The sequence below is a fragment of the Anopheles maculipalpis genome, chromosome 3RL, assembly GCF_943734695.1.
Source record: "Anopheles maculipalpis chromosome 3RL, idAnoMacuDA_375_x, whole genome shotgun sequence".
In the NCBI taxonomy this organism is placed as follows: domain Eukaryota; kingdom Metazoa; phylum Arthropoda; class Insecta; order Diptera; family Culicidae; genus Anopheles; species Anopheles maculipalpis.
The window spans coordinates 47,638,712-47,666,020 of NC_064872.1; the positions used below are offsets into that span (position 1 = coordinate 47,638,712).

Sequence of the window (27,309 nt, forward strand, 5' to 3'; positions counted from 1 at the left end):
AGTCGCTTGCGTCTACGTTGATACTCCTGTCCGTTTGCATTCTAGTAGATCATCTTGTCCGTTAAGCTCCTCGTTCAGACTTTCCTCGTTCAGGCTCCTAGGCTTCTACGTTGGAGACTCCTGTCTCTTTAGATCCCGCCGGTTCACATTTGTGACCGTGGTCTCGCCTTCCATTGTTTTGAATCATCACTACGATTGCGTCTTCTTTTCACAACTTTAATATGCGCGATCTTTAATGACATTATGTGATTTTTTTTCGATCACTGTTGTTGATTTTTATGAGAATTAACTTTTCACTTTTTATCTTAATCTTAAAGAGTTCTGGCCTATATATCCCAAAGGTTCCTTACGATAATCATAGATTATTCTCAGCCTGTCTTTTGTTGCTACACATATTGTGCACATCACTGTTGTTGAGTTCACTTTTTTTACAGCCATCACGCGACATATCGTTACTTTGCACTTTTGTCTGTGTACGTCATTACTTCTATCGTCGGATGATACACATTTTAAAATTTGTATTTTTCATAGTTTTTTGGGGTTTTTTTTTTGCTTTCAATCAATAGGATATATGATGCTAAGACATATTTTCCATCTGAATTTAATGATGCTATTATGTATGCCTGAATTTCATTATGTATGATGAACTTTTCTCTTAGAACATTGCCAGTTATCGTCACTTTTTGCGCGAAGTTCGCCTTAGAATGTGTTCAAAGACATTTTCGTTTCAAAATGGTAAATCCGTTAAAAAAATCACTTTTTTACGTTTCTGTTTGATCGTTTGTCAATTGTCACTTTACTGATTTTGTTTTTGTTATTTGCACTGACAATTTTGGAACTTATTTACGTTAAGATTTTTCATGTATGCTTCTCTCCAAATAGTCTTGAAGTGTTGACTACGGACACGTGTCTGCACAAAATTCACAAGGAATTTCCGCCTTTGATTTTACCTTATACCGGCCATTCTCGGTGACTGTCACTATATTTTTAATTCACATACATTTCATTTCACGTACATCACATTGTTCACATTGTTCTTGCTAATATTGAGATTTTATTCAGTAAAAAAAACTTCTTCATAAATTTATTTATGGAGCATTTTTGCACTTCAATATCTTTCCGGATACACTAACAAAAATCACGAATTTCGTGTGGTGCTCACCATTGTGCAATTATGTCTCTGCTTGTGCATTTCGTTGTAGTGTCACTTAAACCATCTAATATGGCACACTTATGCACTTTGATCAATTCACATCCTTTTTTTTTTTACACTTATAAATTTTTCACCATCCGAAGATTACCGCTTAAACTCACGGTCGCCATGTGGTGGGAAGAAGTAAAATTGTATTTACAGTCGCCATGTGGTGGGAAAAAGAGATTCACTGTCGCCATGTGGTGGAGAAGAAGAAACTCGGACTTATAATCGCGACGAGACCAGAACAACGTGATTGCTAACTGTGCGGACCAATATCTTTCTTTTATCTGACTGTCCAGGCAGTCTCAAGATTCTAGATGAGAATCTTCCTTACAGGAAAGTTGGAGACATCGAGGCCTTACCTTTGGTAGGGGGACTCTCGATGCTCATCGGCGGAGCAAGTCGGCCAGGCGACTTTGGATGTTCAGAAGGAATATCCCTTACTGGCATGTTGGAGGTTTGAGGCCTTACCTTGGGTAGGGGGACACTCCAACCTCTAGAAAGAATTGAACGCAAGGTTTAGCTTGTTGTACCTTCTCTCTGCCTGTCTGTGTGTGTCTCTGTCGAAGGCTTCCAAGACCGCTTTATTTATACCCAATCTTACAATAGTTTTTGATCGTTTTTGTAACCAATATTGTTTCTTAGTGGTTGTTCTTATTGCTATTGCATTTAGTACAAAAATATTTACGTAAGCATAAAATGTGTCACGGTGATATTGATTGCTGCACTTGCAAGAAATGTGTCGGATATCATTCGTCGTTGGATCTATATGCTTGCTATGCATGAAGTTACTTGTTTGTGTTTTTGTGTTACTGACCACTGTCTGGACTCGCTGGTTGTTTTGAACTGATATCATATTGCATTGCGTCACTCGCTAGCCGGGTGCGCTGGTAAGTTTTTGAATGTTCATGTTAAGGCGTGCGCGTGGTCAAAATAGCTGAATGTACATTTCTCACGTTCTTGGCTAATGCAGGTTATTTGTTAAATTGGTGAATTTCTGCTCACCGTATAATGCTACGTAAGGCTTGTTGTATCCGAAATAATGTATACTCTAGTGAGATGTTTAGCAGATATGCTACACTGTGACTGTCCTTAGAAAGTTGATTCTTTTACTGCATTTTTGCTCCAGAGATAAAAAGGGAATCCAGGGAAGGTAAGATATATCTTACCTTCCCTGGATTATATCCAGGGAAGGTAAGATTAATTTCTTCCGAAAGCTAAGTTTCACAGAGGGCGAACACATCGCAGTTGTGCTCGCCCACTAATGCTTTAAAGGAGTCTAGCTTGCCAAGCAAACTCCTACAGTTCCACTGTAAGATGGTAGCCCTTGGAGGAATTAATTGTCCAATCGGACCATCATGCTTAAGCATGGCCATTGGGCCAGCCACTGTTTGATCATCCCCTTCAGGAAAGGAAGGGCCCAAGTAGCGATCATGTGCAGGTGCTGCGGGAGGTTGAGGGTCATGAGGAGGGACTCTAGGATCTCGGAAAGGGACGGGGTAGGGGTTTTCGGAGAACCCCCGATTGGAAAAGCCAAGCTTTCCAGAGGGGCTTCGGTCCGGGGAGATCGCTTCTTCTTGGGCTCCTTCCTGGCAATTTGGGGAGCGAGAATGGGATGTTCAGCATCTCGTTTTTGGACTGGGGTGGAAGTTTTAGCTTTGGCGAGACGCTGTTGTGCCAAGGATTTAGTTTTTGTCCTTAGGACTTTCCTTTGTACCTTTTTATAAGGTACTCTCTTCACCGGTCTCTATGGCACCTGTTCGAGTGCAGTCGGGCTGGACTTGCCATTTGCATCTGTACCCAAAACAGCAAAAGGGTTTGATGCGTTTGCTCCCTTTAGAGCATTGCTGTACGATCCGCGTGCCGTTGCGGATATTGTTTTCGTCTGCTCCTTTTGGAGTTTTCGGTACACGGGGCACAAAGCTACCTCGTGCCACTCGTCCCGGCAATGCGAACATTTTTGGGAGGGAGCTTTGCACTCCTCAGTGGCATGTGCCCCTCTACATTTACCACAGCATGTTTTACGGGTGCAAAACGGTTCAGCGTGTCCAATCTGACTGCACTTGGAACAGGTTGCCACCCTTGGTACGTACGGCCGGTTAATGGTTATCCGGAGGCCTTCTACAATGAGTGCCTGCGGGAGTAGCGTACCCTCAAACGTAACCCGGATTGAGGAGGTCGGGATATATTTTTTTTCTGGCTTGCTTGAAGCATCAAGCTTCAAGCAAGCCAGAAGAGATTTTTTGCTTCAAGCACTTTTATCTTGGGCGAGTTTGGGGTTTGAAAAACCCCAAAGCCCATTTGCACCACTTCCTCCTAAGGATAATCGAAATCCTCGATTACGCCGGAAACCTCAACCAGACTACCGGGAATATAAACCCGGTAGTGCTCCGTATATTCTGGGTCAGCCGCAATGACGTTGGCTTGAGCCCGGTCCTTTGCGGTAACCCTGATCTTGTTTGGGCGCATCCGAAAAACATCGGCAACGCCCGGGTACTTTTCAAATAACGATGCCGCGATCGTCCTTACATCGAGTTGTTTAACTCGCGGCATAAAATACACTATTGGCTTACCCTTCCACGACGGCGGGTTAGCACGCGCTCGGTGTTCTGATAGCGGCTCTTTAGTTGCTAACACCGGGGCACTCTTTGTCAGCGGGGCACTTTTTGTCACCTGGGCACTCTTTGCCAAAGTGACACTACTACATGTGGCCTTCGAAGTCGAAGGCCTATCATCCAAGGCAATTTTTTTGCCGCTGGTGCAGCCTTGGGACGCCCTGGCTTTCTTTTTACCTCCTTGGTGAGATCATTCTCCCGATCCGAGTCGGAAGCATCCTGCTCTACCGCCATGGTAGGGGCGGAGACAACGGAACGGGTAAAGATAAAGGGTAACACTTACCGTATCACACGATGCACAAATAAACACACACTCACACAAACTCACACTAGCTTGTAGCACAAGCGCCGATCAAAGCGATAGCGTTGCGTTGATAGGCTTGCTTATCGCAACGATCAGCAGACACACACAGCAACACCACAGGAGCACACGTCGATCGCCAGTCGATCGATAGAAGTAACGGTACACTCTCCGCACGAATATCGGAGTAAGACGGAGACACCGATAGGTGCGTTACGGGTAATCGCGTTGACTACGCATTCGCACTCGAGAACAATAGCCACTATCTGCCGTATGCAAAATAGAAAATGACGCTTCCGAGCGGAATACGTCCTTTCTCTACGGAAGCTGGAGGCAGACTGATTTCTTAAATTTCTAAGTTTTTTTAATATCTGACATTTCTGAAATTTCTGATAATTTTGAAAATTCGAAGATTTGTGCAAATTCTGAGATTTTTGAAATTTTTTAGATTTCTCAGATTTTTGAAATATCTAAAAATCTGAGATTTTTGAAAATTCTGATATTTATGAGATTTATCAGGTTTTTAAAAATTCTGAGATTCCTGAGAATTCTGGGATTCTTGAAATTTCTGAGATTTCTAAGAATTCCGAGATTTTTTAAACTTCTGAGATTTCTCAGATTTCTGAGATTTCTAAGATTTATGAGAAATCTGAGATTTTTGAAAATTTTGAGATTTCTGAGATTTCTAAGAATTCTGAAATTTTTGAAAAATCTGAGATTTCGAGAATTCTGATATACTTGACATTTCTGAGATTTGTGAGTTTCTCGAGACTTTTAAAAATTGTGAGATTTCTAGGACTTCTAAGAATTCTGATGTATTTGAAAATTCTGAGATTTACTGAGAATTCTGTGATTTCTGAAATTTCTGAGCTTCCTGAGATTTCTGAGACTTCTTAGATTTAGGAGAATACTGAGATTTTAGATTTCTGAATTTTCTGAGATTTCTTAGAATTCTGAGATTTCTTGGAATTCTGAAATTTTTGAAAATTCTGAGATTTCTGATAATTTTGATATTTTTGAAATTTCTGATATTTCTGAGATTACTGAGATTTTTAAAAATTTTGAGATTTCTGAAATTTCTGAGATTTTTAAAATTTCTAAGTAATCTAAGATTTTTAAAATTGCTCAGATATCTTAGATTCCTAAGATATCTTAATATTTTGATATTTTTGAGAATTCTGAGATTCTGAGATATTTAGAAATTTTGAGTTTTCTGAGATTTCCAAAATTCTGATATTTCTAAGACTTCTAAAATTTTTGAAAATTCTGAGAATTCTAAAGAATTCTGAGATTATTGAGAATTCTGAGATTCTGAGATTTTTTGAAAATTTTGAGATGTCTGAGATTTCTCTTAATTCTAAGATTTCTTTGACTTCTACGATTTTGAAAATTTTGAGAATTCTAAGAATTCTGCGAATTTTTTAAATTCTGAGATTTTAGTAATTTTTGAAAATTTCTGAAAATTCTGAGATTTTAAAGATTTCAGCGATATCTCAAAATTTTTAGAATTTCAAAAATTCTGAGATTTCTGAATTTTTAATATCTAAGAAATCCCAAATTTCCAAACATCTCAGAATTTTATAAAATCTCAGAATTCTTAAAAATCTCAGAATTTTCAAAAATCCCAGAAATCTAAGAAATCTCAGAATTGTTAGAATTCAAAGAAATCTAAAAATTTCCAAGAATCTCAGAAATTTCAGAAATCTCAAAATTTTTAAAATTTCTAAGAAATCTAAGATTTTTAAAATTGCTCAGATATCTTAGATTCCTAAGATATCTTAATATTTTGATATTTTTGAGAATTCTGAGATTCTGAGATTTTTTGAAAATTTTGAGATGTCTGAGATTTCTCTTAATTCTAAGATTTCTTAGACTTCTACGATTTTGAAAATTTTGAGAATTATAAGAATTCTGCGAATTTTTTAAATTCTGAGATTTTAGTAATTTTTGAAAATTTCTGAAAATTCTGAGATTTTAAAGATTTCTGCGATATCTCAAAATTTTTAGAATTTCAAAAATTCTGAGATTTCTGAGAATTCTGAGAATTTCGAAAATTCTGAGATTTCTGAGAATTCTGAATTTTTAAAAATTCCGAGATTTCTGAGAATTTTGAGATTTTTTAAATTTTCAGTGATTTCTGAAATTTCTGAGATTTCTCAGATTTCTGAAGTTTTTGAGATTTCTGAGATTTCTGAGATATCTATAAAATTTGAGATTTTTGAGAAAACTGAGATTTTTGAAAATTCTAAGGTTTCAAAGATTTCTGAAATTTATGAGATTTCTGAGATTTCTGATATTCCTAAGATTTATGAGATATCTGATTTTTCTGAGATAATTAAAAATTCTGAGAGTTTTGAGAATTCTGAGATTCAAAGAATTTTGGATGTTTTGAGATTTTTGAGATTTCTCAAAATTCTGATATTTCTTAGACTTCTTAGATTTTTGAAAATTCTAAGAATTCGGAAATTTCTGAAAATTGTGAGATTTTAGAAATTTTTGAAAATTTTCAGCTTTCTGAGATTTCTGATTTATGTGAGATTTTCGAGATTTCTAAGAATTCTGACATTTCTAAGAATTTTGAGATTTTTGAAAATTCTGAGATTTCTGAGAATTCTGATATTTTTGAAGTCTCTGAGATTTCTGACATTCCTGAGATTTTAAAAAAGTGTGAGATTTATGAGATTTGTAAGCATTCTTAGATTTTTGAAATTTATGAGATATCTGAGATTTCTGAAATTTATTAAATTTCTGAAGTTTTTGAGATTTCTGAGATTTCTGAGATATCTAAAAACTCTGAGATTTTTGAGAATTCTGAGATTTTAGAAAGTTCTTAGATATCTGAGATTTCTGAGCTTTTTGAAATTCTGAGATTTTTGAAAATTCTGAGATTTTTGATATTTCTGAGATTTCTGAGATATCTTATAATTCCGAGATTTTTGAGAATTCTGAGATTCTGAGATTCTTGGAAATTTTTAGATTTCTTTGAATTTTAACAATTCTGAGATTTCTGAGAATTCTGATATTTCTTAGATTTCTGGGATTTTTGAAATTTCTGAGATTTTTAAGAATTCTGAGATTTTATAAAATTCTGAGATTTTTGGAAATTTGGGATTTCTTAGATATTAAAAATTCTGAGAACTTTTAAATTTCTGATATATCTAAAATTTCTAACCAGTATGCCTCCAGCTTCCGTATTCCGCTCGGAAGCGTCATTGTCTATTTTGCATACGGCAGATAGTGGCTATTGTTCTCGAGTGCGAATGCGTAGTCAACGCGATTACCCGTAACGCACCTATCGGTGTCTCCGTCTTACTCCGATATTCGTGCGGAGAGTGTACCGTTACTTCTATCGATCGACTGGCGATCGACGTGTGCTCCTGTGGTGTTGCTGTGTGTGTCTGCTGATCGTTGCGATAAGCAAGCCTATCAACGCAACGCTATCGCTTTGATCGGCGCTTGTGCTACAAGCTAGTGTGAGTTTGTGTGAGTGTGTGTTTATTTGTGCATCGTGTGATACGGTAAGTGTTACCCTTTATCTTTACCCGTTCCGTTGTCTCCGCCCCTACCATGGCGGTAGAGCAGGATGCTTCCGACTCTGATCGGGAGAATGATCACTCTAAAGAAGTGAAAAGAAAGCCAGGGCGTCCCAAGGCTGCACCAGCGGCAAAAAAAATTGCCTTGGACGAAAGGCCTTCGACATCGAAGGCCACTTCCCAAGCACAACAAAATAGGTAAAGTCGTTGCAAGAATGGGGCTAAAATGGGGCCCTACTTTTGTCGCGATGATTGCCCCGTAGTCAGAAACGTATGGGGCAATTTTGTTTACCACAAACTATGACGTCACAAAATTTTTGACGTCATGAAAAATTTACAAAAAAATTAATTTGTGTATGCTGTTTTTTTCTTTTTCGCACTGCTTGTTCGTTCTTACATGCTTTTTGCTCTGTTTCTCTTATGGATCAAGGTAGCTGCTTTTGAGCCTGTGTGTAGAGGAGAGATTGAAATATGCAGTACTGTTTTTTCTGGATATCTAGAGGTGAGCAGGAGAAGTGAGAATTTAACTGTAGAGAGAAGAGATTGAAATATGCAGTACTGTTTTTTCTGGATATCTAGAGGTGAGCAGGAGAAGTGAGAATTGAACTGTGATTATTAGTGTATAATGCATATTTACCATATGATTTGCTGCGGCGGTGATGCGATGGTCCTTTTTAGCCGTGATAATCTAGTGTGGATCGGAGTAGGTTTTGTTTTACATGCGCTATATAGGATCGCAAGTTAAAGAAAATGTGTTTTTTGTGTACATTCTTGTATTTGTATTTGGTAAATGCAAAACTAGCAAACTATAATGAATATCATTGTTGAGTTTCAATGATCCATGGTTTTGTTAAGAATCGTCGTGGTGGACCGTGATGTAATGCATCGCCTTTATTCATTATCATCTTTTACTATTTAAGCAAAATGCCGCTGGACAAAGAAACAGATGATATGACGTTTTCATCTGAGTACAACCAATTTGTCAAGGATCGATCGAAAGGTAGCATTCAAATTGCATTTTGTATGGTTTAAACAGCTTTTTATAAATATATTGAAATATTGTGCGTTAGCTACTGACACTGGAAAGGAAAATACTGTTCGAATTGCAAAAGGTATGTTAACGTAGGAAAAATTGTATTAACTACTTTGTTAGTACTGAAGTCCGTCGAAGGATTCCGATTTGTCCGCAGCAAAGTTTTAGCGGTTAAAGGAACTTTAACGTTGGCTTTTTTAAAAAGCTTTCAAATTATGTTTATGGAGCTATGCGACGCGTTGGTGGAAAGCGCGCAGTAACGAATTCCATCAACTATTGACATTTTATCGATAATTTGATTGAACGTATCGTCAGTGTTGATTTCATTCTCATCTCACAGGAAGAACAGCAATCGATGTTGTCAGCCAATTCGACATATTCTTCTTCGGTCTGGTTCATATTTGGTACTGGACTTTGTTCTGGGGTTGGCGATGTGCGCTGCATTTCATGGTTTAAATTGCTCGTGGCTATATTTTGGGTATGTTGTAAATAATAATATAACATTAACACTACGATGTAATCGAACTTTATATTCGTTAAACTTGTGTAATAAAGTCAACTAACATGGTTGGCTTGGTCCTGCATCCTGATTATCCTTTCCCGTAGGTTCCAGCGCCATATACTTTGCAGCTTGGCGATAAAACATGCCAGATTTGCGCAGACGTTTTAAGTCAGCCATTACAAAAACGGTAACAACACTTTCAAATAACACTATTTTACAAAGCTGGACCAACACCCAAGAAATAAACACCTATTAAAACTGAACTGAACAACTAAATACTTTGTGAGATAATGATTTTTCCTGTATTTAAAAAATATATGTTTCTTTTAATATCAAAGAGTTACAAACTTCATGGCACCAGAATATTTTTTTCGCTTTCACTTACTCCGCCGTCTGGCGTGATTTCAGACGGTTACGCGTTTAAAGGTACGAGGCGTGTATGTATGCGTTTGTGTGTGAGGTATAGCAGTGCAAGCAAGGGAAAACAACCGGCGTATACACACATGTATCGATACCTTTCAGAACAAAAATTTACTCTGTCTATACTGTCCGTGAGTGCGAGAGGAATGACATACGAGTTTGAGCGAAATGTAAAACCAATGCATCGATATCGTTGGCAAACAAACATTGCTCGGCCTATCTCGTCTGTAAGTGCGAATGAAATAGTTATACGAGTGTGAACGAAACACAGAATCGTACGGTTACGGCAAATCCAAAGTTCATGACGTCACAGAATACTCGTACATAAGTGTAAACAAGTGAGCTAGACGATTTAGAGCAAGACACACGCTGTTTTGCCCCGTTTGGTTTGCTTGGGTAACGGTAATCGTTATCACTCGCTGAAGATCAATGTTCTAACACCCGTACGTACATCAAACGTATGCACGTATGCATACAATCCATACACGCTTAAAGCGTCGTTTGCTTTACCAACGATGACTGATACTCTCATCAACGATACCGATGATCTCAAAAACGATACGGATAATTATTTAACTTTCATTAATTCTTTCTTTACAAACGAATCCGCAATCCGTTTCGAAGGACCATATGTACGCTTTCGCACTGAGGGCCGGTTTGGATCCGTTTTGTTTTTTTCTTAACTCGCTAACTCGACTTAGGTTCTTTTCGTTACCTTGTCATATTCGAGCTTTATTACTACTTTTTATATAATTCTATATTTTCATATTCCTACCTCTCTTGGACCCGCGCTCAACAACACTCGTGTCGTACCGGTTCTTCCGACACTGTAGCGGGGATTGGCTATCGGGAGGCGCAACAGATAGTTTTCACAACTGATTGCTACGAAGCATTCAGCGTAGTTGAGAAGCTGAGTCCTTCCCATCGCACAAGCCACAAGGTGAGGAGCAGCTGAACGGGAACGGGTACCGCTACATCAATCACTATCACAACAGCAACAACAATCACGAACCTAACAATCAAACGTCCGGTCACGGCTGACTGCCGGCCGTAAGACTTATCCAACCACATACTCCGGCTGGACTGGGCATGCCGACCGGCAGCATGATAAGTGGCGACGGCACGTTCGACGACACGGACGACGATGAAGACGTCAACCGGAACCAATCGAACTACAACGCAACTGACTCGGAGTTGGAACTGGACGACAAGATCAAGGAGCAGCGGCTGGAGGAGCAGGCTCTCGCACGGCTGCACGCGATTGCACTGTCGGACGACGATGACTGCGGTAAGTGCTTGCAATGTCGCCTCACCTCAGCAGTTACTTTACTGCTAATTGGCGTTTTCAAGGATTATGTTTACTGTGTGGCGATCTGATATAAGCTGCGATAGAAAGTTTACCCTAGTTAAGCGCGTTAGCCTAAACTTAGCCTGGACACGAACAAGCGCCACCTAGGGAGTAACAAAGGAAACACGGAAAATGTTTGCAGGGTAGCGGCCAAGACGTGATCAAAAAGAACCGTTTTCGTTTCTTCCACGGAAGAGACACAGTCCAGAACAAAAGAGGGAACAAATGGAAGCGACATCAGGATGGCTTGTGACACGTCCAACCAAATATAAAAACGGCGACATGTCCTCACCAAGGCAGTCCAGTTTCAACATCGACTTAGGAAGGACCTCCCGGTGGAACTAGAAGGAAGGAAGAACCCGTGACAACCAACCAAGAAGGAAGGAAGAACCCGAGACGCTCAACCAAGAAGGAAGGAAGAACCCGAGACGCTCAACCAAGAAGGAAGGAAGACTCTTGACGCCAACTGGAAGGAAGAAAGGAAGGAAGGAAGGAAGGAAGAAGAGAATAAAAATATGAACACTGTTCAGCCCCTAACCTCTAAAACTGGTGACCCCGACGTGATCTCTTCCATCGCCCCCTTCGTTCCATCCCGTACCCATACTGTTGGTTACCCCGTCGTCCGTACACCGTCCCTACCGACAGCAGCCCATACACGCCGCTCCAGTCCACCGTGTTTCGTTCCATGTTGTGAACGCCACGCTGTGATTGGTGAACGCTATTTTTTCGTCATCACGAATCAGTACTTTTCAGTACTACCAAAAACCTTCCTCGCTCTTCTCACCGAACCACCCGTCGTGCGGACAGCCATGTTGCATAGCCCGAAAAACGGTACACCAAATTCCGATACCACGGTCAGCCCCGCTACTGGACTCACGGCGCCGCCCTTGACGATCAACATACCCTCCGAACGCGACGCAGCCGCCGAGATGCAGGATTCCGAGGTTCAAACGATGAACGCCATGCGGCTCAAACCATCCGAGTTGAGCACCACCGACATCCATACCTTTTTCTTCGCCCTGGAGAATTGGTTCGACGTACTGAACATTTCTCCGCGAAGCGACACCAAGCGGTTCAATATACTGAAGACACAGATACCGACCAACATTCTTCCAGGAGCGGGATTCGTGAGGAGCGGGGATGTAGAGCGCCTCACAAACCAAGTAAACCAGCTAAGCCAGCGATTGGAGGAAGTGCTGAGGCAGACAACCCGTCGTGAACCTTCCCGTCCGCGATCCCAGTCTTGACCACGCAACTGGGCTTACTCACCAGCACGGAAACCTGAATCCGGAACGTGCTACTTCCATCGCAAATTTGGAAAACAGGCACGCAACTGTCGAGCTCCCTGCTCATTCCACAACCGACAACAAGGTATCAACACGTCACCTTCATCCTGACTAACAGCCGAAGAAACAACGCAGAAAATACACTCCGTAGCCTCCGCCAGTCATCGCCTCACGGTAGTGGATCGACGAACGAAACAACGTTTTCTCATCGATATCGGTGCCGACGTTTCGGTAGTTCCTAGCCATCACCGCTCTCCCTCGTACAAGCCTTCAACGATGAAATTATTTGCGGCCAACGGAACAGCCATCGAGGTATACGGAAAATCAATCTACACTCTGGATCTGGGACTTCGACGAGCATTCCTGTGGAACTTCGTGATAGCGGACGTAGGCATAGGCGTAGGTAGGCGGAATTTGAGTCCTTGATGCAGCTGGGAGTATGCCGTCCTTCAAATAGCAGTTGGGCAAGTCCACTACATATGACAAGAAAGGCCGATGGAACTTGGCGTCCCTGCGGAGATTACCGGGCCCTCAACGCGAAGACGATACCGGACCTTTATCCTTTGCCTTTTCTACAGGATTTCACGATGCAGTTGCAGGGAAAGATAATTTTCTCTAAAATCGACCTGCACAAGGCATATCATCAGATCCCTCTGCACCCGGAAGACATCCCGAAGACGGCTATCACTACCCCTTTCGGGCTGTTTGAGTTCACAACGATGCCCTTCGGCTTGAGGAATGCTGCACAGACGTTCCAGCGACTTATCCATGACGTCCTGCGAGGTCTCGATTTCGTTTTCCCCTATATCGATGACATGATAGTCGCCTCGGCATCACAGGAGGAACACCGCGAGCACTTGCGCCTACTATTCCGACGCCTCGAGGAACATCGGCTAGCCATAAACCCAGCCAAGTGCGAGTTTGGACGTAGCGAAATCACCTTCCTGGGCCACCTGGTCAACGCAGAAGGAATACGTCCTCTTTCCGAACGAGTAGAAGCTATAAACGGGATAAAACAACCAACGACCGTCATGGAACTTAAACGTTTCCTAGCCATGTTGAACTATTACCGCCGCTTTCTACCACACGCTCTGGAGACACAAAGCATCCTGCTGGAGATGACTCCAGGTAACAGGAAAAAGGATAAAACTCCACTGGTTTGGACGCCTGAAGCCACCGAAGCATTCGACAGCTGCAAGATACAACTGAAAGAAGCCACACTGCTAGCTCACCCCGCAACAAGCGTAAAGCTGTCCCTCTGGACCGACGCCTCGGATTTTGCCGCTGGTGCTGTTTTACACCAACTCGTCGATGGTCAACTCCAGCCCCTAGGATTCTTCTCAACAAAATTCGAGAAAGCGCAGCTTAAATATTCCACTTACGACCGGGAGCTGACTGCCATCTACCTCGCTGTGAGACATTTTCGACACCAGTTAGAGGGTCGTGAGTTCCGTATCTATTCGGACCACAAGCCTCTAATCTATGCTTTCCAGCAAACGCTGGACAACGCCTCACCGCGACGAGCCCGACAGCTAGACTTCAATGGGCAGTTTACCACCGACCTTCATCACGTATCAGGAGAACAGAATTTAACCGCCGACCTTCTTTCACGCATTGAAACGGTACAAGTTAAGCCTACGATCGACTATGAGAAATTGGCGAAAGAACAAGCCAACGATCCCGAACTAGCGGATATATTAACTGGGAAGACACCATCCGACTTGTACCTTCAGAAGACGCCGACCCCCGGAAGCAGCAAGTCCCTATACGCTGACTGCCCTGGTGGAATAATTCGTCCTTATATCACGAAATCATTCCGCCACCAGCTTCTTCACACCGTCCACGACCTTAGCCACCCTGGAGCACGAGCTACAGCCAAATTGATGACTCAACGATTCGTTTGGCTGGACATCAAGAGGGAAACCCAGGAGTTCGTGAGGAATTGTATCGCTTGCCAAAGAGCGAAAGTAGGACGACATACAAAAAGCCCCCTGGTAGCGTATCCAGCAATCGCCGCAAGGTTCGCTCACATCAACGTAGACATCATCGGACCTTTCCCCGTCAGCAACGGCAACCGCTACTGCTTGACAATCATCGACCGTTTTTCCCGTTGGCCTGAAGCAGTACCGATTCCGGACATTACGGCATCAACTGTTGTTTCGGCACTACTTTATAACTGGATCGCCCGATTCGGAGTTCCTTCGCACATTACTACGGACCAAGGAAGACAATTTGAATCTTCCTTGTTCAAGGAGCTAACGCGAGTACTCGGCACAAAGCATATTCGGACGACCGCATACCACCCACAGGCGAACGGACTGATCGAGAGGTGGCATCGCACCCTGAAAGCAGCCATCTGCTGCAAGGAGACAACCAGATGGAGTGAACATCTACCTCTTATTCTGCTTGGACTACGCACCACCTATAAGGAAGACATCAAAGCATCGCCAGCAGAACTGGTCTACGGAACAACACTCACCATCCCCGCGGAATTCGTCGCAGAGAAGCCACCACCGGCCGACCAAACCGACTTAGCAAAAACACTACGGGAAGCGATGAGCAGCATTCGGCCAACAACAACCGCCTGGCATACCAACCGATCCGCGTTCGTACACGCCGATCTACACAAATGCACCCACGTGTTCGTATGTAACGACACTGTTCGACCCGCCTTAACGACACCCTACCAAGGACCATACCAAATAATGCAGCGAAGTCCGAAGTACTTCCAGATTCTGGTGAATGGACAACCTTCGACGGTATCCATCGACCGTTTGAAACCAGCATACATGGCCGCAGCTCCACCACCGCCTGCAGACGAGCAGCCACATCTAACACAAGAGCCAACAACCAGTCCAGCATTATCGCAGACACCCGATCCAACCTCCAGCCGCAAACCACTTCCACCGATCTTACGACGAAAGACGGACGACAACATATCGACCGGCGTTACGAGATCGCAAAGCAGAGTGATAATCCCTCTGTGTCTCGTCCAAGGAAGAGACACAGTCCAGAACAAAAGAGGGAACAAATGGAAGCGACATCAGGATGGCTTGTGACACGTCCAGCCAAATATAAAAACGGCGACATGTCCTGGCAGTCCAGCTTCAACATCGACTTAGGAAGAACCTCCCGGTGGAACTAGAAGGAAGGAAGAACCCGTGACAACCAACCAAGAAGGAAGGAAGAACCCTAGACGCTCAACCAAGAAGGAAGGTAGACTCTTGACGCCAACTGGAAGGATGGAAGGAAGAAGATAATAAAAATAGAGTGTTCTGCCCCTAACCTCTAAAAGGATATTACTGCGGTAGATATTTCAGAAATCAAATGTAAACTTGCTGGTATTTCTACGGTTAAAGATAACGGGGTTATATTTATTCCAATCCCTGAAACATTTATGCAAACAGAATAACTATGCATAACTATAAAATAACGATATCTATCAGGTACATTATGTAATAAATGTTTTAATCTATATCTTTGATGTATTTCAAATTTTTAAACCCAATATCATATAAATCTAGCAATACGACGAGGCCGTTCCTATCGAATAAAAATAATCACATAAATTTGATAACGAAATATTGCTACAACTACAATGAGGATTAAATAGATACTTTTGACTCCGAACTACATAACAGTAAAATAGTAACGTTGTATAATGTTCGTTCTCTTACCAGCTAGGATCAGTGATCAAATCTACATCAAACTTGAGGAAATCACCTTACATAGAAAAAAAATCTCCCCACAGAGCAGCAGCAGCGTCGCGGAAAAACACCATTCTAAGAAATTAAAGGTACCAACGATGTACAAATGCATCACCAACACATAACAGGTTGGCTGATAAGTCCCCGGTCTGACACATAGAATGCGCCGCTAGTATTAAATGCATATTATTTTTATATAGCACCAACCTTCAAATGATTCGTGTCAAAATTTGACGTCTGTATGTCAATTAGTTTGTGAGACAGAGCGTCTTTTGTCAAGCAACTTTTGGTTGCTTGACGAACGAAAAAAGAACGAAGAAGAAAAAAGTGTTGTTCCACCAAGACAACGCACCGTGCCACAAGTCATTGAGAACGATGGCAAAAATTCATGAATTGGGCTTCGAATTGCTTCCCCACCCACCGTATTCTCCAGATCTGGCACCCAGCGACTTTTTCTTGTTCTCAGACCTCAAAAGGATGCTCGCAGGGAAAAAATTTGGCTGCAATGAAGAGGTGGTCGCCGAAACTGAGGCCTATTTTGATGCAAAGCCGAAGGAGTACTACCAAAATCGTATCAAAAAATTTGAAGGTCGTTATAATCGTTGTATCGCTCTTGAAGGGAACTATGTTGAATAATAAAAACGAATTTTGACTAAAAATTGTGATTTTCTTTGTTAGACCGGGGAATTATCAGCCAACCTGTTACGGCTATGACAATAACACCAACACCAAATCAAGATAGATATTAGTAGAGACGAGATGGCGCATGAAGAAAGTAGCTGACCGTTATTTTTTTTTTTTCAAGTAAATTTCACATAATTTTTTTTCAAGTAAATAACAGTGATTTTAAATTTGACAACGTTGTCATTTTTGACTACAACGACATCTGGTGGGTCCGACGATTTTTGTGTTTTGACGTCCGATGGCGGTCGGTCGGACGGTCGGTCACCGAGCGCGTGCTTACCCGCCGTCGTGGGAGGGTAAGCCAATAGTTTATTTTATGCCGCGAGTTAAACAACTTGATGTAAGGACGATCGCGGCATCGTTGTTCAAAAAATACCCGGGCGTTGCCGATGTTTTTCGGATGCGCCCAAACAAGATCAGGGTTACCGCAAAGGACCGGGCTCAAACCAACGTCATTGCGGCTGACCCAGAATATACGGAGCACTACCGTGTTTATATTCCCGGTAGTTTGGTTGAGGTTTCCGGCGTTATCGAGGCTTTCGATTACCCTGAGGAGGAAGTGGTGCAATTGGGCTTTGGGGTTTTTCAAACCCCAAACTCGCCCAAGATAAAAGTGCTTGAAGCAAAAAAGCTCTTCAAGCTTCAAGCCTCCCAAAAATGTTCGCATTGCCGGGACGAGTGGCACGAGGTAGCTTTGTGCCCCGTGTACCGAAAACTCCAAAAGGAGCAGACGAAAACAATATCCGAAACGGCACGCGGATCGTACAGCAATGCTCTAAAGGGAGTAAACGCATCAAACCCTTTTGCTGTTTTGGGTACAGATGCAAATGGCAAGTCCAGCCCGACTGCACTCGAACAGGTGCCATTGAGACCGGTGAAGAGAGTACCTTATAAAAAGGTACAAAGGAAAGTCCTAAGGACAAAAACTAAATCCTTGGCACAACAGCGTCTCGCCAAAGCTAAAACTTCCACCCCAGTCCAAAAACGAGATGCTGAACATCCCATTCTCGCTCCCCAAATTGCCAGGAAGGAGCCCAAGAAGAAGCGATCTCCCCGGACCGAAGCCCCTCTGGAAAGCTTGGCTTTTCCTATCGGGGGTTCTCCGAAAACCCCTACCCCGTCCCTTTCCGAGATCCTAGAGTCCCTCCTCATGACCCTCAACCTCCCGCAGCACCTGCACATGATCGCTACTTGGGCCCTTCCTTTCCTGAAGGGGATGATCAAACAGTGGCTGGCCCAATGGCCATGCTTAAGCATGATGGTCCGATTGGACGATTAATTCCTCCAAGGGCTACCATCTTACAGTGGAACTGTAGGAGTTTGCTTGGCAAGCTAGACTCCTTTAAAGCATTAGTTGGCGAGCACAACTGAGATATGTTCACCCTCTGTGAAACTGGGCTATCGGAAGAAATTTATCTTACCTTCCCTGGATATAATATAATCCGTGAAGATCACATTACAAGGGGTGGGGGAGTACTAAGTTCGAAAGAGTCACGCTTTCAACAGAATACCTACCCCTAGGCAAGAAATTATCGAAACTGTCGCAGTCAAGGCAAAAATTAGCGATCTTCACGTGACAATTGCATCCATTTATATCCCCCCGATAGCCAACAATGAAAAAGAAAAAATTGAAAAGATCAAAGAGGATCTTGGAAATTTAGCAGCGGTCTTGCCTGGACCACTTTTGATCCTGGGAGATTTAAACTCCCATGGAATTGACTGGGGCTGCGATAAGAATGACATTCGCGCTCCAATTATCCGAGACATCTGCGACAGATTTGGGAAGAGTAGGGCGAGTGCACTGGACCTGTCTCTATGTCCATCAGCGATGGCCCTGGATTTTAGTTGGAAGGTGATCCAGGACCCTATCGGCAGTGATCACTTACCGATAGAAGTTTCCTACATCAAGGGAGGATGTCCAGGAGGTGGAATCCCCGTTAAATGTGACTTAACGAGGAACATAGACTGGACTCGCTTTCTCTTGACTTTTAAGATTTGTCTCCAGTTCAGGAGTACGAAAAATTTGTTTCAATTATAAACAAGTGCGCTCTTGAGGCCCACACAAGGCGCTCCCACCAAGCAAGGACATTCAAAAAACCCCCCACTCCTTGGTGGGACAAGGATTGTCAAGCGGCTTTTAACAAAAAGCGGGAGGCGTTTAAAGCATTCCGGGACACGGGCTCAAGGTCTTTATATGAAAAATATAAAGGACTGGAGAGATTGTGCAAAAACCTGTTGAAGACGAAGAAAAAGGGCTATTGGCGTAGATACGTGAATAACCTAGACCCTTCCGCTTCACTTAATTCGCTTTGGAGGATGGCTAGAAGGATGCGAAACAGTAACAACATCAACGAGAGCGAAAGCTTTTCTGGCGAGTGGCTAAATGAATTTGCCCACAAGCTCTGCCCCGATTTCGTTCCTGCGCAGAACTTTCATCAAAATGCGCCTGGCAGTGACCCTATCATGGACTCACCGTTCACTATGGTTGAACTATCGCTTGCTCTCCTTTCAAGCAAAAATTCTTCCCCAGGCCTAGATCAGATCAATAGCAAACTGCTGCAAAATCTTCCCGACATGGGCAAGAAACGTTTGTTAAGAATCTTCAACGATATGTTGGAGTTCAACAGCGTCCCGCAAGAATGGAGGGAAGTGAAAGTTGTCACTATTTTGAAGCCTGGCAAACCGCCATCAAGACACGATTCATATCGGCCGATATCATTACTTTCGTGTCTGAGGAAACTCCTTGAAAGGATGATTCTTTTACGGTTAGAAGAATGGTTGGAAACCAACAACCTTCTCTCAAGTACTCAGTTTGGTTTTTGTAAAGCCAGGGGTACTTATGACTGTTTAGCGCTTTTGGTGATTGAAATAGAGCTTGCCCGTGCACGCAAGCAGAACATGGGGTCTATCTTCCTTGACATACAGGGGGCATTTGACTCAGTTTCTCCATACAAACTGAGTCAAAAGTTAGAAAATGCGGGCCTGGGACCAAAGTTGAATAACTTGTTATTCAACCTTTTGTCGGAAAAAGCTATGAATTTCAACAATGGTCACGTGCAGTTAAAACGGACCAGTTTTCATGGACTAGCACAAGGGTCCTGCTTGAGTCCCCTGTTGTATAACTTTTATGTTAGTGAGATAGACTCTTGTCTAGCGCCAAACTGCAGTCTTAGACAATTGGCAGACGACGGCATTATATCTGTTGCAAGCAGAGACGCCGATGAAATACAAATAGCTTTACAAACCACTCTGGACAATCTTTCCGAGTGGTCTGAAAACCTTGGTATCAAGTTCTCTGCTACGAAAACTGAGATGGTAGTCTTTTCTCCTTTTAGCGACACGGAAAAAACAGGGAGAAAAGGCTATATGATCCGAAAATTGATGTCTTTTTGTATGGTGAAAAGATATCAACTACCGACAATTTTCGATACCTTGGTGTATGGTTTAATTCAAGGCTAAACTGGAGTACTCATTTCACCCATCTGGTACAAAAATGCAGTAAGAGAATCAACTTTCTAAGGGCAGTCACAGGATTCTGGTGGGGCGCACATCCATCAGACGTCCTGAGACTGTATAAGACAACGGTACTATCCGTATTGGAATATGGAAGCATATGCTTCCATTGGGCATCCAATACGTTGATACTCAAGCTCGAAAGGCTACAGTACCGCTGTCTTAGACTCGCACTAGGGAGCATGAAATCTACACACAACATGTCCCTAGAAGTGATGACCGGAGTGATGCCGCTCAAACTACGTTTTGAAATGCTGTCGCTTCGCCTTCTAGGCCGTTGTTCAGTATCAAATCCCTTGATAATAGAAAATTTTGAAGCGCTTATAGAGACAGGTTCTAAGAGCAAAATCCTCAAGATTTATGAAGATTTTGTTGCCCTACAAGTGCATCCTAGCGCTCCACAGGCATTAACTCGTGCTGCCCTTCCTGAGAACTACAGTTCCATTTTAAAAACAGATTCCTCGATGCGCGAGGAAATTAAGACCATACCTAATGATCTTCGCCCGAGGGTAGTTCCGGGTATTTTCATGAATAAATATGGTCATTTAGACCAAATAAGCCAGTACTACACTGATGGATCATCCTCTGAGGAGGGCACTGGCTTCGGTGTTTTTAGCGAGTTCACCGAGGCATTTTTCAAATTGAGGCAGCCATGTAGTGTTTACACCGCAGAGCTAGCCGCAATTTTGTACGCACTATCCATGATAGCAGCGAGACCTTCGGACCAGTACTTCATTTTCACTGATAGCCTTAGTGCTATTGAAGCTCTGAGATCTCCGAAGGCTGTTAAGAGTCAGGATTTCCTCACCATAAAAATCATTGAACTGCTTGGCTCAATGTTCGATAAGGCGTATAAGATCTCGCTAATTTGGGTCCCTTCTCATTGTGGAATCCCCGGCAATGAAAAGGCAGACTTACTGGCCAAAACAGGCGTCCAAGAAGGCGCTTTTTACGACCGACCGATCTCGGCCCAGGAGTTCCTTCGTTTCCCACAGCAACTTTTCCTGTCTCGCTGGCAGAGCATGTGGGAGGCGGATGAACCCGGGCGTTTTCTTTTCTCGATCTCTCCGCAAGTGTCCCTGCGGCCTTGGTTCGATGGGCTCTCTGTAGACCGGGCATTCATACGAATGATGTCTCGACTGATGTCGAATCATTTTGCGTTGAATGCTCATCTACAGCGTATAACTCTGGCTCAGACAAAAGTGTGTGGCTGCGGTGACGGATTCCACGATGTGGATCACCTTCTGTGGTCCTGCGTGGAATTTGAAACCGCAAGACCCTCCTTGTTGAGCGCAGTCGGGAATATCGGCAGACGACCGGGTACAGAAATTAGAGAAGTGTTGGCTACCAGGGACCTCCCCTACATGAGGACCATCTTCCGATTCGCCAGAGACAACGGTCTTGTCCTATGATTCCACATCCCAAGTATCCTTCCAATCCTTATTCGTATTCCCCCATTCCTTTTTTGTTAAATGTTTTGTTGTCTACGTCTTAAGTGTATTTTTTGTAGTGCCACGGGTGATCCGATGACTGGGCAACAGCATTCGAGGGCGATTCCAACACTGCCGTAAAAGGGAGGCAGGCGTTGTTCAAAGTGCAGTGTTCTCCACTCCAGTCCAGTTTTGGCACATTGAGTTTGACAATGTTGGCGTCGGGTTCGGGGTGTTCGGCGGGTTCAGTCTCGGGAGTAGTGAAGTCGCTTTCGCTGCTGCGGGATAGAGCTTGTCGATCATCCTTTGATTGGACGTTGACTAGAGTGAGCTTGGAATGTCATGGCTGGACTGCACTGAAGAACACTGTATGCAGACAAATAAATGTTCGTGCTGTCTTAACAATGTTTATTTGTTTGTTACAGTCGAGACCAAACATCAAATGTCAACAATAGAACGGCCACATCACCACTATAGCCGGAATTCGGATGAAACTAACCACCATCATCACAATAGTCACAGCGATAGTCCCGGACCATCAAAATTCACAACATCCACCACTACATCATCATCATCATCATCATCATCATCATCACCATCACCACAACCATCCACAACCGAGTATGCCCGGGATAAGGCAAAGAATAAGGAGGAAATGCCTTATCAATATGATTGTATTTTTTGTTTTCAACACAAGCGATGTGAACAATACGGCACTGGACCGTCATAATTAATTATAAATAAATAAATAAATAAATAAAATGTCCCTAGAAGTGATGACCGGAGTGATGCCGCTCAAACTACGTTTTGAAATGCTGTCGCTTCGCCTTCTAGGCCGTTGTTCAGTATCAAATCCCTTGATAATAGAAAATTTTGTAGCGCTTCTAGAGACAGGTTCTAAGAGCAAAATCCTCAAGATTTATGAAGATTTTGTTGCCCCGCAAGTGCATCCCAGCGCTCCACAGGCATTAAATCGTGCTGCCCTTCCTGAGAACTACAGTTCCATTTTAAAAACAGATTCCTCATTGCCCGAGGAAATTAAGACCATACCTAATGATCTTCGCCCGAGGGTAGTTCCGGGTATTTTCATGAATAAGTTTGGTCATTTAGACCAAATAAGCCAGTACTACACTGATGGATCATCCTCTGTGTTTTTAGCGATTTCACCGAAGCTTTATTCAAATTGAGGCAGCCATGTAGTGTTTACACCGCAGAGCTTTCCGCAATCTTGTACGCACTATCGATGCTAGCAGCGAGACCTTCGGACCAGTACTTCATCTTCACTGATAGCCTTAGTGCTATTGAAGCTCTGAGATCTCCGAAGGCTGTTAAGAGTCAGGATTTCCTCACCATAAAAATCATTGAACTGCTTGGCTCAATGTTCGATAAGGCGTATAGGATCTCGCTAATTTGGGTCCCTTCTCATTTAGGAATTCCCGGCAATGAGAAGGCAGACTCACTGGCCAAAACAGGCGTCCAAGAAGGCGCTTTTTACGACCGACCTATCTCGGCCCAGGAGTTCCTTCGTTTCCCACAGCAACTTTTCCTGTCTCGCTGGCAGAGCATGTGGGAGGCGGATGAACTCGGGCGTTTTCTCTTCTCGATCTCTCCGCAAGTGTCCCTGCGGCCTTGAATCGATGGGCTCTCTGTGAACCGGGCGTTCATACGGATGATGTCTCGACTGATGTCGAATCATTTTGCGTTGAATGCTCATCAACAGCGTATAACTCTGGCTCAGACAAAAGTATGTGGCTGCAGTGACGGATTCCACGATGTGGATCACCTTCTGTGGTCTTGCGTGGAGTTTGAAACCGCAAGACCCTCCTTGTTGAGCGCAGTCGAGAATGTCGGCAGACGACCGGGGACAGAAATCAGAGAAGTGTTGGCTACCAGGGACCTCCTCTACATGAGGATCATTTACCGATTCGCCAGAGACAACGGTCTTGTCCTATGATTCCACATCCCAAGAATCCTTCTAATCCTTATTCGTATTTCCCCATTCCTTTGATGTTTAATGCTGTGTTGTCTATGTTTTAAGTGTATTTTTTGTAGTGCCACAGGTGATCCGATGACTGGGCAACAGCACTCGAGGGTGATTCCAACACTGCCGTAAAAGGGAGGCAGGCGTTGTTCAAAGTGCAGTGTTCTCCACTCCAGTCCAGTTTTAGCACATTGAGTTTGACAACGTTGGCGTCGGGTTCGGGGTGTTTGGCGGGTTCAGTCTCGGGAGTAGTAAAGTCGCTTTCGCTGCTGCGGGATAGAGCTTGTCGATCATCCTTTGATTGGACATTGACTAGATTGAGCTTGGAATGTCATTGCTGGAATGCACTGGAGAACACTGTACGAAGACAAATAATTGTGCTGTCTAAACAATATTTGTTTGTTTGTTGCAGTCCAGACCAATCCACAAATGTCAACAATAGAACAGCCACATCACCACTATAGCCCGAAGTCTGATGTAACCAACCACCATCATCACAATAGTCACAGCAATAGTCCCAGACCATCAAAACTCACAACATCCACCACTACATCATCATCATCAGCATCATCAACACCATCACCACTACCATCCACAACCGAGTATGCCCGGGATAAGGCAAATAATAGGGAGGAAATGCCTTATCAATATGATTGTAATTTTTTTTTCAACACAAGCAGTGTTGACAATACGGCATTGGACCGCCATAATCAATTGTAAATAAATAAATAAATACAATTTCTAAGATTTCTTAAATTTCTAAGCTTTTTAAATTTCTGACATTTTTGAAATTCCTGGTATTTTTGAAAACTCCTAGATTTCTGAAAATTATGAGATTTTTGAAATTTTCGAGATTTCTGAGATTTTTGAAATATCTAAAAATCTGAGATTTTTGAAAATTCTGATATTTCTGAGATAAATGATGTTTTTAAAAATTCTGAGATTCCTGAGAATTCAGGGATTCCTGAAATTTCTGAGATTTCTAAGAATTCCGAGGTTTTAGAAATTTCTGAGATTTCTGAGATTTATGAGAAATCTGAGATTTTTGAAAATATTGAGATGTCCAAGTTTTCTGAGATTTCTCAAAATTCTGAGATGGCTGAGAATTCTGAGATTTCTGAGAATTCTGAAATTTTGTAAAATTCTGCTGTAGCATATCTGCTAAACATCTCACTAGAGTATACATTATTCCGGATACAACAAGCCTTACGTAGCATTATACGGTGAGCAGAAATTCACCAATTTAACAAAAAACCTGCATTAGCCAAGAGCGTGAGAAATGTACATTCAGCTATTTTGACCACGCGCACGCCTTAACATGAACATTCAAACACTTACCAGCGCACCCGGCTAGCGAGCGACGCAATGCAATATGATATCAGTTCAAAACAACCAGCGAGTCTAGACAGTGGTCAGCAACACAAAACAACAAAACACAAACAAGTAACTTCATGCATAGCAAGCATATAGATCCAACGACGAATGATATCCGACACATTTCTTGCAAGTGCAGCAATCAATCGCACCGTGACACATTTTATGCTTACGTAAATATTTGTGTACTAAATGCAATAGCAATAAGAACAACCACTAAGAAACAATATTGGTTACAAAAACGACCAAAAACTATTGTAAGATTGGGTATAAATAAAGCGGTCTTGGAAGCCTCAGAACCACACAGACAGGCAGAGAGAAGGTACAACAAGCTAAACCTTGCGTTCAATTCTTTCTAGAGGTTTGAGTGTCCCCCTACCCAAGGTAAGGCCTCAAACCTCCAACATGCCAGTAAGGGATATTCCTTCTGAACATCCAAAGTCGCCTGGCCGACTTGCTCCGCCGATGAGCATCGAGAGTCCCCCTACCAAAGGTAAGGCCTCGATGTCTCCAACTTTCCTGTAAGGAAGATTCTCATCTAGAATCTTCAGACTGCCTGGACAGTCAGATACAGGAAGATATTGGTCCGCACATTTAGCAATCACGTTGTTCTGTTCTCGTCGCGATTATAAGTCTGAGTTTCTTCTTCTCCACCACATGGCGACAGTGAATCTCTTCTTCCCACCACATGGCGACTGAGAAATACAAATATTCTTCTTCTCACCACACTGCGATATTGAGAATTCTGATATTTTTGACATTTCTAAGATTTCTGAGTTTCCTGAGACTTTTGAAAATTGTGAGATTTCTTATATTTCTAAGTATTCTGATATATTTAAAAATTCTGAGATTTACTGAGAATTCTGAGATTTCTGAGCTTTCTGAGATTTCTAAGACGTCTGCGATTTATGAGAATACTAAGATTTTTTATTTCTGAGTATTCTGAGTTGTCTGAGATTTCTTAGAGTTCTGACATTTCTTAGAATTCTGAAATTTTTGATAATTCTGAGATTTTTGATAATTTTGATATTTTTGAAGTTTCTGATGTTTCTGAGATTACTGAGATTTTTAAAAATTGGAGATTTCAGAGAATTGTGAGATTTTTCGAAAGTTTGAGATTTCTGAAATTTCTGATATTTTTGAAAATTTCTGAAAAATCTGAGATTTTTAAAATTTCTTAGATATCTGAGGTTCCTGCTATATCTTAAATTTTTGATATTTTTGAGAATTCGGAGAGTCTTCTTTTCGTTTGAAATTTTGAAATTTCTGAGATTTCACAGAAATTTCAGTCTTAGAAATACGTCTAAGATTTTTGAAAATTCTGAGAATTCTAAAGAATTCTGAGATTTTCGAGAATTCTGAGATTCTGAGATTTTTTGAAAAATTTGAGATTTCTGAGATTTTACGAAATTCTAAGATTTGTTAGACATCTAAAATTTTTGAAAATTCTGAGAGTTCTAAGAATTCTGCGATTTTTTAAATTCTGAGATTTTAGAAATTGTTGAAAATTTCTGAGCTTTCTGAGATTTTTAAAATTTCTGAGATATCTGAGGTTCCTGAGATATCTTAAATTTTTGATATTTTTGAGAATTTTGAGATTCTGAGATTATTGGAAATTTTGAGATTCCTGAGATTTCTCAAAATTCTAAGATTTGTTAGACTTCTAAAATTTTTGAAGTTTCTGAGAATTCTAAGAATTTTGCGATTTTTTTAAATTCTGAGATTTTAGAAATTTTTGAAAATTTCTGAGAATTCTGAGATTTCAAAGATTTCTGAGATATCCCAAAATTCTGAGAATTCCGAAAATTCTGAGATTTCTGAGAATTCTGAGAATTTCGAAAATTCTGAGATTTCTAAGAATTCTGAATTTTTAAATATTCTGAGATTTCTGAGAATTCTGAGATTTTTTTATTTTCAGAGATTTCTGAAATTTCTGAGATTTCTTAGATTTCTGAAGTTTTTGAGATTTCTGAGATTTTTGAGATATCTATAAAATCTGAGATTTTTGAGAAATCTGAGATTTTTGAAAATTCTAAAGTTTCTAAGATTTCTGAGATTTATGAGATTTCTGAGATTTCTGAGATTTCTGAGATTTCTGAGATTTCTGAGTTTTCTGATATATCTAAGATTTCTGAGATTTCTGACCTTTCTGAAATAATTAAAGATTCTGAGAATTTTGAGAATTGTGGAAGTTTTGAGATTTCTCAAAATTCTGTTATTTCTAAGACTTCTTAGATTTTTTAAATTCGGTCAATTCTAAGAAATCGGAGATTTTTTAAAATTCTGTGATTTTAGAAATTTTTGAAAATTCTGAGCTTTCTGAGATTTCTGATATATGTGAGATTTTCGAAATTTCTATGAATTCTGACTTTTCTAAGAATTCTGAG

General features: G+C 41.9%; 2 protein-coding genes across 2 annotated transcripts in view; one reads left to right on the top strand and one right to left on the bottom strand.

Annotated features, from left to right (window-relative positions):
* The window catches only part of LOC126560692 (uncharacterized), a 44,624-nt gene extending 33,984 nt beyond the window's left edge, over positions 1–10,640 (top strand). The window contains exon 2 of the mRNA XM_050216649.1: positions 10,533–10,640. Coding sequence (XP_050072606.1) covers positions 10,533–10,640 — 108 coding nt within the window. The remainder of the gene's footprint in view (positions 1–10,532) is intronic.
* Positions 1–27,309, bottom strand: part of LOC126562687 (bifunctional methylenetetrahydrofolate dehydrogenase/cyclohydrolase, mitochondrial) — a 394,759-nt gene that overhangs the window by 5,495 nt on the left and 361,955 nt on the right. The window lies entirely within an intron of this gene.